General features: G+C 40.6%; 1 protein-coding gene and 1 long non-coding RNA gene across 2 annotated transcripts in view; one reads left to right on the forward strand and one right to left on the reverse strand.

Annotated features, from left to right (window-relative positions):
- Positions 1 to 10,061, reverse strand: part of TRDMT1 (tRNA aspartic acid methyltransferase 1) — a 55,556-nt gene extending 45,495 nt beyond the window's left edge. Inside the window, exon 1 of the mRNA XM_090268021.1 lies at positions 9,746 to 10,061. Within this exon, the coding sequence (XP_090124147.1) occupies positions 9,746 to 9,809 (64 nt within the window). The 5' untranslated portion in view covers positions 9,810 to 10,061. The remainder of the gene's footprint in view (positions 1 to 9,745) is intronic.
- On the forward strand, positions 9,468 to 16,550 carry LOC150019650 (uncharacterized). The gene is made up of 3 exons (XR_016509280.1): positions 9,468 to 9,594; positions 14,621 to 14,756; positions 16,161 to 16,550. It is a non-coding gene; the product is annotated as an uncharacterized LOC150019650 (long non-coding RNA).
- Positions 16,551 to 16,753: the final 203 nt, after the last annotated feature.

A 16,753-nucleotide genomic window follows, 5' to 3' on the forward strand; every position in this document is an offset into this window, starting at 1 on the left:
CAACCAATCTGTACTTCTCTATCTCTTCACCTTTTTCTCCGAGCCCCCTGACACCCTCCCATCTGGCAACCGTCAAAACGTTTTCTGTATCTATGAGTCTGTTTCTGTTCTACTTGCTCCTTTATTTTGTTTTTTAGATTCAATTATTGATAGATATGTACTTATTGCCATTTGATTGTTCATATTTTTAATGCTTTTTTTCCTTCCTCTTCTTAAAGAAGACCCTTTTAACATTCCATGTAATATAGGTTTGGTGGTGATGATTCATTTAGCTTTTTCTTGTCTGGGAAGGTCAATATCTGCTCCCTGATTCTAAATGAAAACTTTGCTGGGTAGAGTACTCTTGGTTGTAGGTCCTTGTTTTTCATAACTTTGAACATTTCTTGCCACTTCCTTCTGGCCTGCAAAGTCTCTTTTGAGAAAGTAGCCAACAGTCTTATAGGAGCTCCCCTGAAGGTAATTAACTGCTTTTCTTTTGCTGCTTTTAAGATTCTCTCTTGTCTTTAAGCTTCTGTATTTTAATTATAATGTGTCTTAGTGTGGGCCTCCTTAGGTGCATCTTGTTTGGGACTCTGCACTTCCTGGACTTGTATCAGGAGAGACAAAAAAATATCAGATTTTCTAGGGGGTGGGCTCCTTGTAGTACAGGCTTCCCCTGTGAGGTGAGTGTTCTTGGAACCCATCTGTATCAGTGTACAAGCTGGCATTGTTGTGAGAGGCTGCGTTTGGCTTCAGTGAAAAATTTTAAGGCTGTTACAATGCATTTGCCCATTTCATGATAGGTGATTTATGAGATCACCTGCCTGCAATATGCTGGGTGATCAGCAGTTTTTGACCAAGGCAGCATGACCCCCGTGCCGCACCCTACCTATTCACCCAATCTCAGCCTGAGTGACTTTTTTTCTGTTTTCCCAGATGAAAAAAAGTCCTCTAAGAGAAACGTTTTTGCCAGTGTGGAAGAGGTGAAACAAAAATGGCAGAAGTACTAAAAAGTATCAAAATCAACAAATTCAAAAATGGTTTTTAGCAGTGAAAAAACTGTCTCAACAGGTGTATTGCATCAGATGGAGAGTATCTTGAAGGTGACTGAAGTGTAAGCATGTTAGATTAAATACACAATTTTTTATAAATAAATTCCAGTGTTTTGGGGGGTCCCTCCCTTGTGTGTCTATTTCCTTCACCAGGTTAAGGAATTTTTCTGTCATTATTTTTTCAAATAAGTTTTCAATTTCTTACTTTCTCTCTTCTCCTAGTACCCTCATGATATATACGTTGGTACACTTGAAGTTGTCCCAGAGACTTCTCATACTATCTTCATTTGTTTGGATTCTTTTTTCTTTTTGCTGTTCTGATTGGCTGTTTTTTGCTTCCATATATTCCAATTGCTGATTTGCTTCTCAGCTTCATCTACTCTACTATTGATTCCCAATAAATTACTCTCCATTTTAGTGTATCCTTGAGGTCTGACAGGCTCTTTTTATGGTTTCTATGTCCCTTTTTATGTTGATGAAGTTCTCACTAAGTTCCTTGTGCATCCTTATAACCAATGTTTTGAACTCTACATCTAGTGGGTTGCTTGTCTTCATTTTGTTTAGTTCTTTTTCTGGAGTTTTTTTTTCTGTTCTTCCATTTAAGACCCATGTCTTTGTCTTCTCATTTTGGCAGCCTCCCTGTGTTTATTTCTATGTTTTAGGTGGAGCTGCTATGTCTCTCAGGCTTCATAGAATGGTATTATGTAGTAGATGCTCTCTAGGGTCCCATGGCCCAGCCTCCCCAATCACCCAAGCTGGGCATTCCAGGTGTAAGCCCGAAACCCCCATGTGGGCTGTGTACACCCTCCTGTTGTAGTTGAGCCTTGATTGCTATTGGCACATTAATGGGAAAGGTTTACCCCCAGGAAGATCAGCTGCAAAAACTGACTACAACCACCAGACACCATGGAGGATCCACTGTGCAGGAACCCACCCCATGGAGGACTTAATCTGGCAGGGATCTGGTGCCCACTGAGAAAACCCCTTGAGTGTGGCACTTATGGAAGTGGTTGGATGGTGCTTTGATGTAGTCTGTAACCGTCCACCAGGTATACTGGCTCTGGGGCAATCTGTGAGGTGCTGGCCAAGGTCAGACAGTGCCTGTGTTCTGTCTGGGGCCACCTGGCATAAGCTGCAAAAAGTCTGCTGATGGCTGCTACTTGTGCTGGACATGGAGGTGCATAGGCGAGGCCAAGCTGGGAAACAAGGATGGCTGCTACTAGTGCTGGGCCTGAGGCCACTTAGCAAGAGATATGGGGCATGCTGAGGCCTGATGATGGCTGAGTGATTTTAGGAAAGTCTAAAGCATGAGCCAAGACAGCCATTCGTATGGAAAAGCCACTAGAAACAGTTTGAGTGGACCCATCAGTTGGGTGGAGCAGGGTCTCAGGGAATCACCAGGGCAGGCCAAACTCTTTGTGTCATATTGATGGAGTCTCAGATATGGTGTCCACCTGCTGGCTCTGGGGGAATTGGGGCTCATCAAAGGAACAATGACCTCTGTCAACACTTCTGTCTGGGAGAAAGCTACCAGCTCATGCCCTGATGCGAGACAATTCAGTTCCTCCCCATATGTCTCCGGTCCCTTTCAAGCTGCTGCCCTAGCTCTGGAGCTCATTGGGAGTGAGTCCAACTAGATCCATACACGGGCCCTTTAAGAGGAACTGCCTCAGACTCCAGAAGCCCTTTGTCTCACTCAGTCACAATCCCCACTGGTTTTTATAGGTAGAAGTTAGGAGGACTTCTTTTCTTGGCACTGGAACCCTGGGCTGGGAGGTCTGGTGTGGGGGCTGTGACCCCTTGCTCTACATGGGAGACCTCAACACTGATACCCTCCCATCTGTCACATGTGGGTGTGGGATCAGCCAGTTTTGTGGCATTTCTGTCCCTCCTACCAGCCTCTATGTAACTTCTTTATATCCTTAGTTGTAGGACTTCCATTCAGCTAGATTTCAGGTGGTTCTGAACAATGATTGTTCTGTAGTTTACTGTAATTTTGATGTGGTTGTGGGAGGATTCAAATATCACATTTTTTTGGACTTATCAATATTATATCTGGGCATATACCATAAGACATAGTAGGCAGAATAATGACTGCCTCCCCCCAAAGATGTCCATATCCTAATCCCTGGAACATGAGAAAATGTGACCTTACATGGCAATAGGAACTTTGCAGATATGATTAAGGATCTTAAAAAGAGGATATTATCCTGGGTTATGCAGATATGCACAAATAAGAAGAACAGAAGAGGGTTAAAGTCAGAGAAGTAGATGTAATAAGGGAAGGAGAGGTCAGAGAGAAAGACTGGAAGATGCTACACTTCTGGCTTTGAAAATGGAGAAAGGGATCACATGCCAAGAAATGTAGGTGTCCTCTAGAGGCTGGAATAGGCAAGGAAATGGATCCTCCCCTACAGCTTCCAGTAGGAACACAGCCCTGGCAACACCTCCAGAACAGTAAGACGATCATTTATGTTAATTTAAGCCAATAATTTTTTGGTAATTCATTACAGCAACAGTAATAGAAATGTGGAGAAAAATATTTATATAAAGGATATATGCTATTTTATTTATAACAGTGAAAAATTATAAGCAATCTAAATGTCCAAAAATAGGTAATTGCTTTGAACAGTATGGTACTTCCATATAGAAGAATGTCACACAGCCATTAAAAACCAAGTTTAAAAATATATTTAATGGCAAGAAAAAAATTCAAGGTATTCTAAGTGAAAACAGAAAGCTATAATTTATTTTAATATTCATGGATACATGCAGAATAAAGATTAAAAAGATATAATCTAAATCTCTAACCGTTTTCTATTTCTGCATGAGCATAATGTATCATTTTTATTTTTAAATTCCTCCTTCATCTGTGTAGCTTTAGTATTTTCTAGTAGAACATAATGTCTGGAGGAAAAGAACATGGTTATCCTGTTAATGCTGTATCCTCATTACACAGTACAGTACCTGACACAGAAACCACTCAATAATTACATGCTGAATTAATTAATGCATATGTTTTCAGTATGTCTCAATTTTTAAACAAATGTATCATTAGATAAAAACAAAAACAATATAAATGTAAAATGGCATCTTAAAATACTCAACTTCAATATTGATCAAAAAATTAAAATAATATCACCTAGTAAATTATGTAGTTTTAAATATTATATTAGCATATTTATGGTTACAGTTTATTGGATTATCCCTTTAAAATGTAAGTTGACAATACCATAAATTTTTAAAACGTTCATGCTCTACAAATTATTCACTCATTCAACAAATATTTATTGAGCATCCACTTTGCAATAAGCACTATTCTAGGTGCCAATAATACAACAGTGAGAAAAATAGAAAATAAACTAATCCTCACACAAAACAAATAAAAATTCCAAGCAAAAATATCTCCACCTTCACGGAGCTTACATCTTAGAAAGATAGGCAGTCAATTAAAAACATAAACAAGTAAAATATATAGTATGATATGCAGCAATAAGTGCTAAGAGGAAAATAAAACAGGTGGGTAGGGAGAATGAGCAGAGGCTGCAGTTTGATAGTGGTCAGGGAAGCCCTGAGATGACAGTAAAGACAAGGGACTAGTCATGTGGATATCTAGGGGACAGCATTCCAGGCAGAGGGAACAGCAAGTGCAATGGCCCTGAAGCAGGGATTTTCTTGATTTTTTTTTTAAATGTGTTTTGTTGATTATAACGTTACATTTGTCCCAATTTCCCTTCCCTCTTCTCCCCTCCACCCGGTGGCCCCCCTCCCTCCAGTTGTCCCCCCCTTTTAGACCATGTCCATTAGTTGTGCATATAGTTCTTCTCAACCTCTGTCTATTCCATTCACACCTACCATGATCCTTAATTCCTATATCATCTCCCTCCCTCTCCCCCTTCCCCCTCCCTGCTGACCTCCCCCCAATATTTTCCCCATACCTATAGTTCTTTTTCCACTCTCGTTGCCTGTTTAGTTTGCCTTTGTTTCAATTCCCTAGCTTCTGTTGTTGTTTCTTGTGATGCAGTTTTCATTTTAGTGTTCATAGTTTTGATCCTCCTTTTTCTAAACCAGTCCCTTTAACATCTCATAGAACAGTGGTTTGGATCTGATGAACTCTTTCAGCTTTATTTTGTCCTGGAAACACTTTCTCTGCCCTTCTATTCTGAATGGCAATTTCACTGGATAGAGTATTCATGGTTGTAGGTTTTTGCTTTTCATTACTTTGAATATTTCTTGCCAGTCCCTTCTTGCCTGCAGGGTCTCCCTTGAGAAGTCAGCTGATAATCTAATTGGGACCCCTTTGTAGATGATTCTTTTCTTCTCTCTTGCTGCTTTTAAGATTCTCTCTTTATCTTTAACTTTTGACATTTTGATTATAATGTGTCTTTGAGTGGTTCTCCCTGGGTCCAGTTTTTTTGGAACTCTCTGTGCTTCCTGGACCTGTAAGTCTATTTCCTTCCCCAAGTTTGGGAAGTTCTGCTTTATTATATTTTCACTTAATTTTTCCATTTCTAGTTCATCTTCATTGCCCTCTGGCAAACCAATGATTCTTATGTTGGGCCTTTTATAGCTGTCCCAGAGGTTTCTGATCCTCTCATCATTTTCCTTGCTTCCCATTTTTTCTCTCTGCGCTGGTTGACTGTTTGTTCCTTCTCTATGTTCTGGTTTGTGGATTTGAACTCTGGATTTTATTTCCTCACCATCTGTCTTGTATGTGGTTTTGCTCCTTTCAGTATGAGTATTTTTTGATTCTTTCTCATCTTTTTCCAGATCTTTTGTTAATTCTGTAAGCCACCTGATAACAATGGCCCTGAACTGAGCCTCTGACAGGTTTCTTATTTGTTCATCTGTCAGATTCTTCATCTGTTGCCTGGTGAGCTGTGCCACCAGGATTTCTATAGTTGTCTGCCTCATTTTGACAGATGCGTTTTGTTTTCTTGGGCCGGCTATAGGGGGCAGTGCCTGTGTACTCATCACGACCCAGCGACCTGCGGCAATCCGCAACCTTTTTCGCCGGCGCTGTGGCCCTTTGTCGTCACAACCCAGCGACTGGCGGTGGTCCAGCAACCTTTGTCGCCGCGCTGTGGTGCTTTGTGGTCACAACCCAGCGACCGGCATGTTCCGCAACCTTTCTCGCTGCGCTATGGTGCTTTGTCGTCACAACCCAGCGACTGGCGCCTATCTGCAACCTATTTCGCAGCCCTGTGGCACTTTGTGTGGGGGCAGGGGTCCAAGATGGATTCACAGTTATTCCGCTAGGAGACCGGGATCTGTCCTCCCGCCCTCTGGGCCTCACTGTTCAAGGCGATGTGGTGGCTGCTTTCCCCAGCGTTGGGGTCGAGAGCCACTGGGGTTTGACTGCAGCCGGGATTGTTCTCCCTGCTGCTGGGATTGTTCTCCCTGCCACTGCCCCTGGTGCAACTGCAAACAGCACCACCCACTTTCGCTCTTCCTACCTGCCCAAAGGGCGCCGCTGGTTTATAACTTCATACGTTGGGCTTCCGTGTAGTTTTATTTTCTGGAATTTCTAGTTATCTTTTGTTTTGAATTAGTTGTATTCCTCTCTAGTTGTAGAGGGAGACTGAGCGTGTCCGTCTAAGCCTCCATCTTGGCCAGAAGTCCTTGATGTGTTTACTGGTAGCAAGGAGACCACCATCTCTAATCCACTCCCCAGGAGCTAAAACTGGTAACTAGACAATGTGCATCCTTCCTAACCTTTTTCTAAGTCCAAACTCAAACACACACACACACACACACACACACACACACACACACAACACATATGTATCCAAATATAAGACACCTAGAATAAAAGTCACACACACACACACACACACACACACACACACCCCACCATTTTCCCCATGAAAATATCCCAAATTAGGTGTGTGGCTATTTTCATTATAGATGATTAAAAATACAGCAGGAGGGCTCTGTGGATCACAGGATCACCCAAGGAAGGCAACTCTGAAGAGGCCACATATGAACCAAGACATGAAAAATGAACTGTATCTGCTCAGGAAAAGTGTGGGCTTAGAGCACCCTGGGTGGAGACTATAGCAAAGGCCAGAATGTAGCAGGAATATGAAAGGTTTGCAGAATACAAAGAAAGAAGACCAGTGAGCCCAAAAAAAGAGAACCGGGGGAAGAGTGGCAGATAATGTTGAAGAGGCAGACAGAAGCCATACCTCACACGCCTAGTAAGAAGATGGGACTGTGATCCTAACCTCAAAGGGAAGCCAGTTAAGCAAGAAAGTGACATGATCCAGTTTACTGTACAAAAAGAGCATTCTGTTGCTACATGGAGAAAGGATGGAGTCACAAAGCAGAGTGGTAGCAGGGGAGGAGTAGGGAAACTATTTTAATATTTTAAATAAGAGATGGCATAGCTTAGATTCAGGATTGTGGCAGTAGTGATAGAAATAAATATGTGTAAAAATTCACTGGCTGATAGAAAATATTTAAATGTTTAATTAACAAAAAAGTTCAAATTAAAATTATTTAATTTCCCCTATCAAATTAGCAAAAGTTAAAAATGTATAATACAAATTCCAATGAGGGACGCGCTCATATTAATAATTTTTGACTTAGTAACTGATACATAGTCAGTCTTTTCTGTTGTTGTTGAACAAATTAATTCAACTTTTTGAAAACATACTTAAAGAGAAATCAGGATTTATGCTCAAGGATTTAACTGTAGCACATTTATACTTGCAAAAAAATGGGGTATTGTCTAATATTCAACACTTCAGGATTGGCTAAATTATAGCTTATGGTACTAAGCAACATTTAAGATCACAGTTCACTATATAGGGAAAATGCTGACATTGTACAATCTTATAAAATTAACTAAGGAAGCAAATAGTACTAAAGTTTTGTTTTTATGCTAGTAATTTATGATATGACAACTGAACATAGAGAGCTAGCAAATAATTGCTAATAAAAATTTAACAATAATCTAGTCTGGAATCAAAACTCAATACATATTCTCAGAAAACTTACATGCTCAACTCATTACACATTGTCTGTATTTTGTAGGGAACCGCTCCTCGTGGTTTAGGGAATTGTAGCCCCGGCCTGAGCATGACTGCTGCCGGCGTCCCGGTTGTGCTTGTCTTTAAGTCTCAACATAAGGCTGCATGGGAGACATAACCGAAAACCACTCAGAGGGTTCCCATGGGAACTGGATTTAAAGAACTTGCTCTGCTTATCTTTTAACATAACATAAACAATCTCTAGCAAGAAATGTATGAAACCTTGCACCTACTGCCAGTGTGGCATCAGGATGTTTGATAGATCCTGACACAGACTGGTCACTGTACCCTCTGTGCCAGTACATGTAATCTGTTACTGTCAACTGTAACCCTAACGCCTCCAAACTATTGATGATTCATGGATCTTGATCTTGTATCTCTCATGTGTATCCTCAATAAAAGGCATAAGGGAAGAAGGTCCAATTGCTGTTCTCCGCTAAAGAGGCAGTCAGTTTCCTTCCCCCAGACATAATAAAGTGTCCTGGGTAAAAGTTATTTCATCGGACATAATAAAGTATCCTAGGTAAGAGTTTGTTCCGCTGTGGTCAGAAGCCTCTGCTAGGCAGAGTGACTTCCAACCTAGCCTAGGGTGTGTGAGGTACCTCCGCCTCAGTATCTTACAGTATCAACCTCTTGTTACCCTTTGTACTAAATGAGGAAGCAGAGAAGTTTCAGTTTTGTGGTTGTCATGGTAATTTAAGTATAAATATTCACATTCAAAGTCTGTATGTCACTGTATCTCCGGTGCCTACACAGTAGCTGGCACCGAACAGGACCTCACTCAATCCTTAAATCCTTATCTTTTGAGTATCACGAAAAACAAAAAAAAGAGTTAGTTCCAACTAAGCACCAAAAAAATGTAAAATGTCAAAATGGGAAAGGTACATAGAAGTAATAGTGATAAGAGCAATTTATAATATTTTGAGTGGCTACAATGTACCCTCAGGCATTATTAAACACTTCATGCGCCTTGTCTTAACACTCCTCATAAAAATCCTTTAGTGAAAGAATTACTTTTCACGTTTTAAAACCAGGAAACATGTTCAAAAATGTGAAAGAACTATTCCAAGGTCACACTGCAACTAAGCTTGAACTCAACTCTTCCCACACCTAAATGTATATAGACAATGTAGCAAGTCTTTTAAGTGATCAGAAACGACCTTTATGCTTCCCCTACAGTTCCTAGTGTTCACTAAGTTATACCTTGAATTGTAGTTACTATCCCTTTGAAGAGCCACGCGTCACCAGACAGGACCTGCTCAGCGACCTCCCCTCCCCCACAGTGACCTCCTCGAGGAGCAGGGACCGACTCGCCACGCCTCTCGGTGACAGCCGCACTAGGAATAGGGGGTTCCCACTAGCCAGGGGCCTCGCCCCTCCCACTCTGTGGGTACCATTTTAGTTTGCCTTTGTAGCCTAGCCTTGCGGATCAGGACTCACAAACTGAGTCCTCTAAGGCGCCGTAGCTGCCCTTAGGAACACTGTCCCGGACGGGAAGACGGAGTCTCGGCCAGAAGCAGCTGAAGGAGGTGACACGCTGGAGCAGTTTCCAGGACAACCAAGTTCCCCCCTACCGCGGTCTCCGCCCCTAGCGTCCCGCCGCTCCGCCCCTCCCTGGAGCCTGGGCTCGGAGAGGCGCGGTCGGGGGAATAAGTGGAGGGGCTCTCTGGGCACTCTCACCTCTTAGCGCCTGGTGCATGCCTCCAACGCCGCTGTAAAGCTCCAGAACCCGCAAAGGTTCCATCCCCTCGCAGTAGCCGCCACCTCCGCGAAACTAGGCCTGCCGGTCCCTCAGCTTCTCCTCCCTCCGCTCGCCGGGCTCCCTGGCCTTGGGTTCCGCGGCTTTTCAGTTCCGCCCCTTCCAGCTGCAGGGGCTGAGGGCTTCACTGAGCAGCGTGGGGGCTGGGGACTGGCGGGGTCAGCAGGAGGAGCGAGAGCATGTAACAGCGAGGGCTCCCAAAGGAAGAGCAGCCGCTCCGTGGCCTCGTTTACACTTAGTCATCTTTCTAAGGTGTTTTCAGGGACCTTGGGAGGGAAAATTCCAGAGCTCAGGGGAAGGGCAAAATCTGCCTTTGATTCAAAATAAATTAATACAGGTCAGAATCTAGAAAACTCACTTTTCAGGATGCTGCTTTTCCAAAAGTCCCTCGAGTGCCTGAATGTCCCAACATTTCTCCCCTTATCCTTGGGCACATGACACGTGCTTGGGTTTAGGAGATCAATCAGACCATCCTCTTCCCCAGGAAAGGGCCCAGAGTAACAAGTACGGAAATAGCACGCATGCAGGAGAGCCCTGGTGCTTGCTGTAATTGTTAGTGGGGTTCACTGTATTTTAGCTTGAGAAATACCTCCCAAACATAGAATCTGCTGTCACTATATAATATAGGACTACTTATGGACCACCAAGTTGTCCACTGACCAAACTGTTAGGAGCTGGGTTACAACTTAAGAAAAAAATGGCCAGGTGCTGCAGAGGAAATGTTTTCATTGTGAAGTGTCCTTCTGTTGTTCCTATTACTGCCGCAGGTTTTGTGTGACTTTGCATTGAGCCTGGTGTCCTCATCGGTAAAATAAAGGGGAAGGAAGGAAGGGAAATGACTGCTGAAGGCCAAACCGTTCCAAGTTTCTGTGCTTAACTTAGTCTCTGAAAAGGGGGTCTGGATTTGGCCACATGTTAATTATCTGCTCAAGTTGAAATTATGTAGAAAGTAGATATTTTTAAAATCTACTTTAAGCAAATGTACTCTTAAAACAACTCAGAAATCATATACACAATAACATATAATGCGTGAAGCATTTTTTCTCATATATATTACATAATATTAGTACCATAAATATATATCAGGACATATAAAGGGATCTTTTTGGTTACAATGATTTATATACAGTCAACAATCAACATATTAAAAAGATCTAGAATCTGTTTAGCATTAGTGCTATGAGTCCAAATAAATAGATCAAGGATCTTACCCAGAAATATATGGAAGAGTTCATGAAAAATACCAACCTCCTTAGTGGACACGAGGTAGAATACCATCCCCACACAAGCTGATTACAAACTGTTCACTCTGTTACATAAGGGTCTTCACATAGAACCCCAGACTTACCTTTATTTGTTAACTTTGCTTTCTCCCCTTGAACTCGGCTGCAAACCAGACCATTCGGCATTCCCCAAGCACCATTTTCTGTTTGCATTCTTTACCTTGCCCAGAATTCTTCTAGACTCATACTTGAAGTGGAACCTTCCCTCCAGACTCCCAGGCTAGAAACCCCAGCTTGTTTCACTTCCTTAACCTACCCCACCATCCCAGGTCTCTGAAATACAGATTCCACCTGCTCCTATCACTAACTCCTTTCAGTTCTCTCTAGCCCAGTTTTGACTTCCTATATGCCACATTATCTTTTCATGTAGTATTTCTTCTCTAAAGCCTATCATGCATGATAATCATTTCAAGAATATAAACTTTCTCCATAACCGCAATTTACAGTCTCCATGGAAGCATCTGTAGATGTTAGGCCCCCTTGGATTATGTATGCATTCTCTTCCAATCACTGGCATAAGTTTTGTGAGTTGGGTGTGGAAGGGGTGCCACAACCAGGAGTAGGTGAGGATGACTGTAGGATGGGCAAATAAATTTTCAAAAGAAAACATACATTGTTTACTTTTTCCCAAAGAAAATCCCAAATGTTCTCACAGGATTAATTTGGGTCTCTAATTCTATAGTGTAGGGAACTGCTCCTCATGGTTTAGGGAAATATAGCCCCAGCCTGAGCATGACTGCTATCGGCATCCCGGCCATGCTTGTCGTTAAGTCTCAACACAAGGCTGTGTGTGGAACATGACTGAAAACCACTCAGAGGGTTTCCGTGGGAATTGGATTTAAAGAATGCTTATTATACTTTAGAACTTGCTCTACTTTCTTTAGCATTAATGTAACATAAACAATCTCTAGCAAGAAATGTATGAAACCTTGCACCTACTGCCAGTGTGGCATCAAGATGTTTGATAGACCCTGACACAGACTGGTCACTGTACCCTCTGTACTCGTACATGTAATCTGTTACTGTCAACTGTAATCCTAATGCCTCCAAACTATTGATGATTCATGGATCTTGACCTTGTATCTCTCATGTGTATCCTCCTCAATAAAAGGCATGAGGGAAGAAGGTCTAATTGCTGTTCTCCACTAAAGAGGCAGCCACCTTCCTTCCCCCAGACATAATGAAATGTCCTGGATAAAAGTTTGTTCCACCGTGGTCACAAAGCCTCTGCTGGACAGAGCAACTTCCAACTGAGCCTAGGGTGTCTGAGGCACCTCTGCCTAACTATAGTTTCCCATAAAGTCATCCTCAATGATAAACCCAACAGAGCTTGTAGTCTCATCAGAGAAGCTCAACACACTTTTTGAAAACACAAAAATCAGAACTTGGACTTCAGGATATTTAGTGCATTTTCCCTCAAAACAGAGAAAATATGCTTATAAAAAAAATGCTATTTCTCACCTGGCATATCAGAAATTATTAAGGGTCACAGTATAATTCTAAGGGTTATATTAAAATGATAATAACATACTCTCGATTATTTAAGGGATCATTACTTAACTCGAAATCTCATGATATTCTATTCTTCCTCTCTTGTCTGTTATTTCTCTGATCATTAATACCTAAAAAAATCAAAGTTTGCCAAATACATAAAATACTTTTTGCAATCCTCTTTGAGGTTCCATGATCCCGGCAATACTTGATTCCCCTGTAAAACGTGATGTGGATTCCTATACAGGTTTGTCAACAGGGAGAGCATATCCTGCTTATGCCAATTTGAATAATGAATAAATTACATTCTGGTTTTACACAGAAAAAAAAAAGGTCTTTATGAATTGCATGAAAAGTTAAAAAGTAGTCATATGGGAGTAAACTGGCAATAAGTGTCCTCAAGAGAGAAAATGTTATTCAAAAGAAGTTTGAATTGGAAAGGCCTAGAGAGTTCTACTTATTCCAGAATACCCTTTATGGTGTTTCTGATCAGCCAACATTAGTCCTTGGCTTGTGAGCTGCTAATGAGAAAATGAGAGACACAGTGTTCTTCACAGATGGGTGATGGTGAAGAACTTGAATTATTAGAAACCCTTTTTTAAATTATTTTTATAGTCACCTAAAATCCAGTTCCTTTAAGATTTGCCCTCTGCACTGGTTTTAAAGATCTCTCCCTGTTCTGTAAAGAATTATGTTGCTTTAGAACCAAAGAGTATAAATAGGAATTATAGATGTGCCGCTCCCTAACTGTTTGACTTTGGGAAAGTCACTTAACCTCTCTGAGCCTAGCAAATGTCTAAAATGTGTAAAAATAGAATATGCGATTGCTATGAGGGTCAAATGAGAATTAAAAGCATTCAGCCCAGTGCCTAGCACAATATAACTGTATGTTTTATAAATAGTATCTATATAATAACATTCTCTAAGTGATGCCTTCTCAGTCCCTTCAGTTGTGTCACGTGGCATGACTCTGATCCCTGGAGTCAATCACACTGTAGTGTGGTGATGCCCATTTTAGGAGCCATAACTGAATGCTGGGTCCTAAACAAGGTCATATCAGCACACTACAGAGTGGTCCAGATGACCACAGACAGGGAAAGCCCTAAGTGTGTTGTTGGGGGAGAAGCCAGGGCTCAGAGCGGAGTGTAGAAAGGCTGGAAGTCTGGAAACCATAGGAGTGGCTGAAGGTGGTGCTGAGCATTGAAGCATAGAAAGTCAGCAGAGAAACAACAGCAAACACCCTAAGAGAGAGGCCACCTAGCTCTTAACTCCTGGAAAGACCAGGAGAGCTGTGAAATGTGGGTCTACCAATCTTCAATTCTAGGGCAAAATTGTTCAAGTAACCTTAAAAGCGGGATATATTTGTTGGGGAGACCTGGGATGGAGGTGAGGGAGAACCTATTAATACCATCCAATCATGTATTGACTTTTTTATGTGCCAGGTACTAAAGAAACTTTTCATCAAAACAACCTTAAAAGTGTAAAAAGCTATATTCTATTTTGATCATAAAGGAGCCAATAATTTAAAAAAAATTTTAATACCTTTTACTCCTGTAGATAGCACTATTTATAGAATTTCTAAACTAAAAATTTCATTGCTTCTCTAGACCTACACTGTCCAATAGGGTAGCCATAGTCATATTTGATGATTTGAGTTTAACTACCTTAATTAACTTTCAAAATTTATCTCATGAGTCACACTAGGTACCTTTCAAGTGTTCAGAGGCCGCCTGTGGTTGGTGGCTACTGTACTGCTCAGCAGAAATAGAGATCATTCCCATCATCACAGAAAGTTCTGCTGGACAGAACTGCTAGAGTGACAGTCTTGAAGTTATGACCTTTCTGGGTAGCCCATCATTATATGAACAGCATTGAAATGTGCAGCAATTGCTTAATTACTGCACATTGAACCCTTACTGAAAATGTTTCAAAAAAATATGGAATAAAAGGAACTCAACAAAAGCAGACTTTGTAATCAAACATTTGTCTTCTTTCTCTAATGCCCAGTCTCCATATTCACAGGCTATCACAAAGAAAAAGAAACAGGAAACAGAGATGTGTTCTTTCAATGACGTGATAAACTTCCAAGAGAAAAAGAACAGATGGAAAATAATGAAACTCATGGTGTCGTAAAGGAGTGCTACTTTTCTGCTGTGAGGTATATTCTAGTGTCTTTTGGTTGTGAATACTGTCTTACACTTACCTCCAAAGAAGAAAAAGAATAAATATTTTACAAAACTGGAATCAAAAGGAATATAATTATAGATATTCTACTGAAAAAGCATAGACACTATGAAGTTTGTCTCATAGTTTTCCATTTCAAAATAATCAAAGATTTTGACATTGATTTTTCTCTTTGGGGTTATTCCTGAAAAAAATACATAATTTTAAAATAGTTTGCAGCAAATTTTAAACCTTAAACTTTAGTTAAATTAAAGATAGTGAAATTCTCTATCTTTAAAACTACTTGTATACACTCATGGAAAGTTAGAACTCGAAGGAAACTATTTTCCTTCATCCCAACTAGAAGACCTACTTTTCATGTTTTTTTTTTCAACTATTTTTAGATATAGAACTCTGTTCAAACAGAATGGCATCTAGAATCAGGGCAAACAGAGAGAGGTAGAGTGAGTACACATGCACACACATGTGCACACATGCACACATGTGAACACATGCACACAGAGAGCTTTTGTGTGGTTGAAGCATGGATGATAGGAGGCCTGGAACAATGCCAGGTCATGTACTCCCATTGACACCTATAGCTGCCTTTAAGTGACCCCATAGGCATAGGACATGGATTGTAAACTATTGATTCCATCCAACCTCAGTTTTAGAGATGAAGACACAGAAATCTGGAAGGTTTAGGTAACGTGCACCAGCCCACAATTAGGTGGAGAACAGGGAATTCCAACTTAAGTTTCTTCCAGAGGTCTTGCCATAAAACCATAATTTAATACATGCCTGCTAGGCCCTGAGTACAGCCAGGCGTCTAAACTAAAGCAGCCCTCGTCAGAATGCATTGCTTCCTGAGAACAAACAGGTTGGCCTGAGAAATGTGAGCTCAGTGAAGGAAACCTGAAGTGATGTGGCAATGCATGTTATAAAAGTCAAACAAAAAGGTTAATTCTGCTTCACAAAAAAGAAACAATCTCAAAGGCTAATTACTAACATTTATAATAGACTCTCTTCCCAGTCACTCCTGCAAAGACAACTTGATACAAGGCAAGAAAAGAAACATGGTCCTCAGAGCAGATGGATTAATATGAATCCTGCTTTTAGTACTCACTTTCTTCATCTATGAATTAGGAATAATATGTGTTAACAAGCTGGTATTCTGTATTCAATTATTAATTTAATATATATGTAATGTGCCTAGAACTTCCTTCCACTTAACAACGTTGTCATAAGATATAACTATTTTTTCTAACAATTACATAGAGAATATTGTTTTCCTAGTATGTTTTCAAAAACGATGTAGTACCGAGACTAATTTGCATGTTATCTAATAAGATGTATTTCCTTATTATTTTCTTATTGCTTATAACCTTGATTATTTCAGGTGGAAAAACAAGCCTCACAATGGGAATAGAGAAGAAAAAAGTGTAATGACTTTGAGAGCTATTATTACTTTGTTCCTTTTCTCTAAAATTAACCTGAACATTCAGAACTGTTCAAGGTAACCCAATCCCACAAACCAGATCCAGCACAACGAGAAAACATACACACACACAAAAAAAAACACACACACCAGACTTGCCACACACATATACCACATGGACACACACATGCGCATACACACAAAATCCATAAAAACCCTTAGTCTTTTTCATAGTCTTTTTTTCTAAATTATTGTTACAGCTGTCAGTACTGACAAACCAAAATCCAGAGAACAACCCTCTATAAGGGTTTTTATTTTACCCTTGCTAGTTAGGTACTAGTTTAGATATACAACAGAATCAATTAGCATCACTTTCATTTGATCCAATAGTCATTTTAAAAAGCTGACATAATAACACATCCATAGTACTTCCCTTACTGTATCTATTCACGATGTAAGGAAAAAATAAGTCAATTTTGTGATTTACTTACAATTGTTAATATTTACTGTATCAGCTTTCGAAGTCACTTATGTAAACATTATACTACACAAAA

Source organism: Furipterus horrens, unplaced genomic scaffold (assembly GCF_987537825.1).
Source record: "Furipterus horrens unplaced genomic scaffold, mFurHor1.1.pri manual_scaffold_2, whole genome shotgun sequence".
Lineage (NCBI taxonomy): Eukaryota > Metazoa > Chordata > Mammalia > Chiroptera > Furipteridae > Furipterus > Furipterus horrens.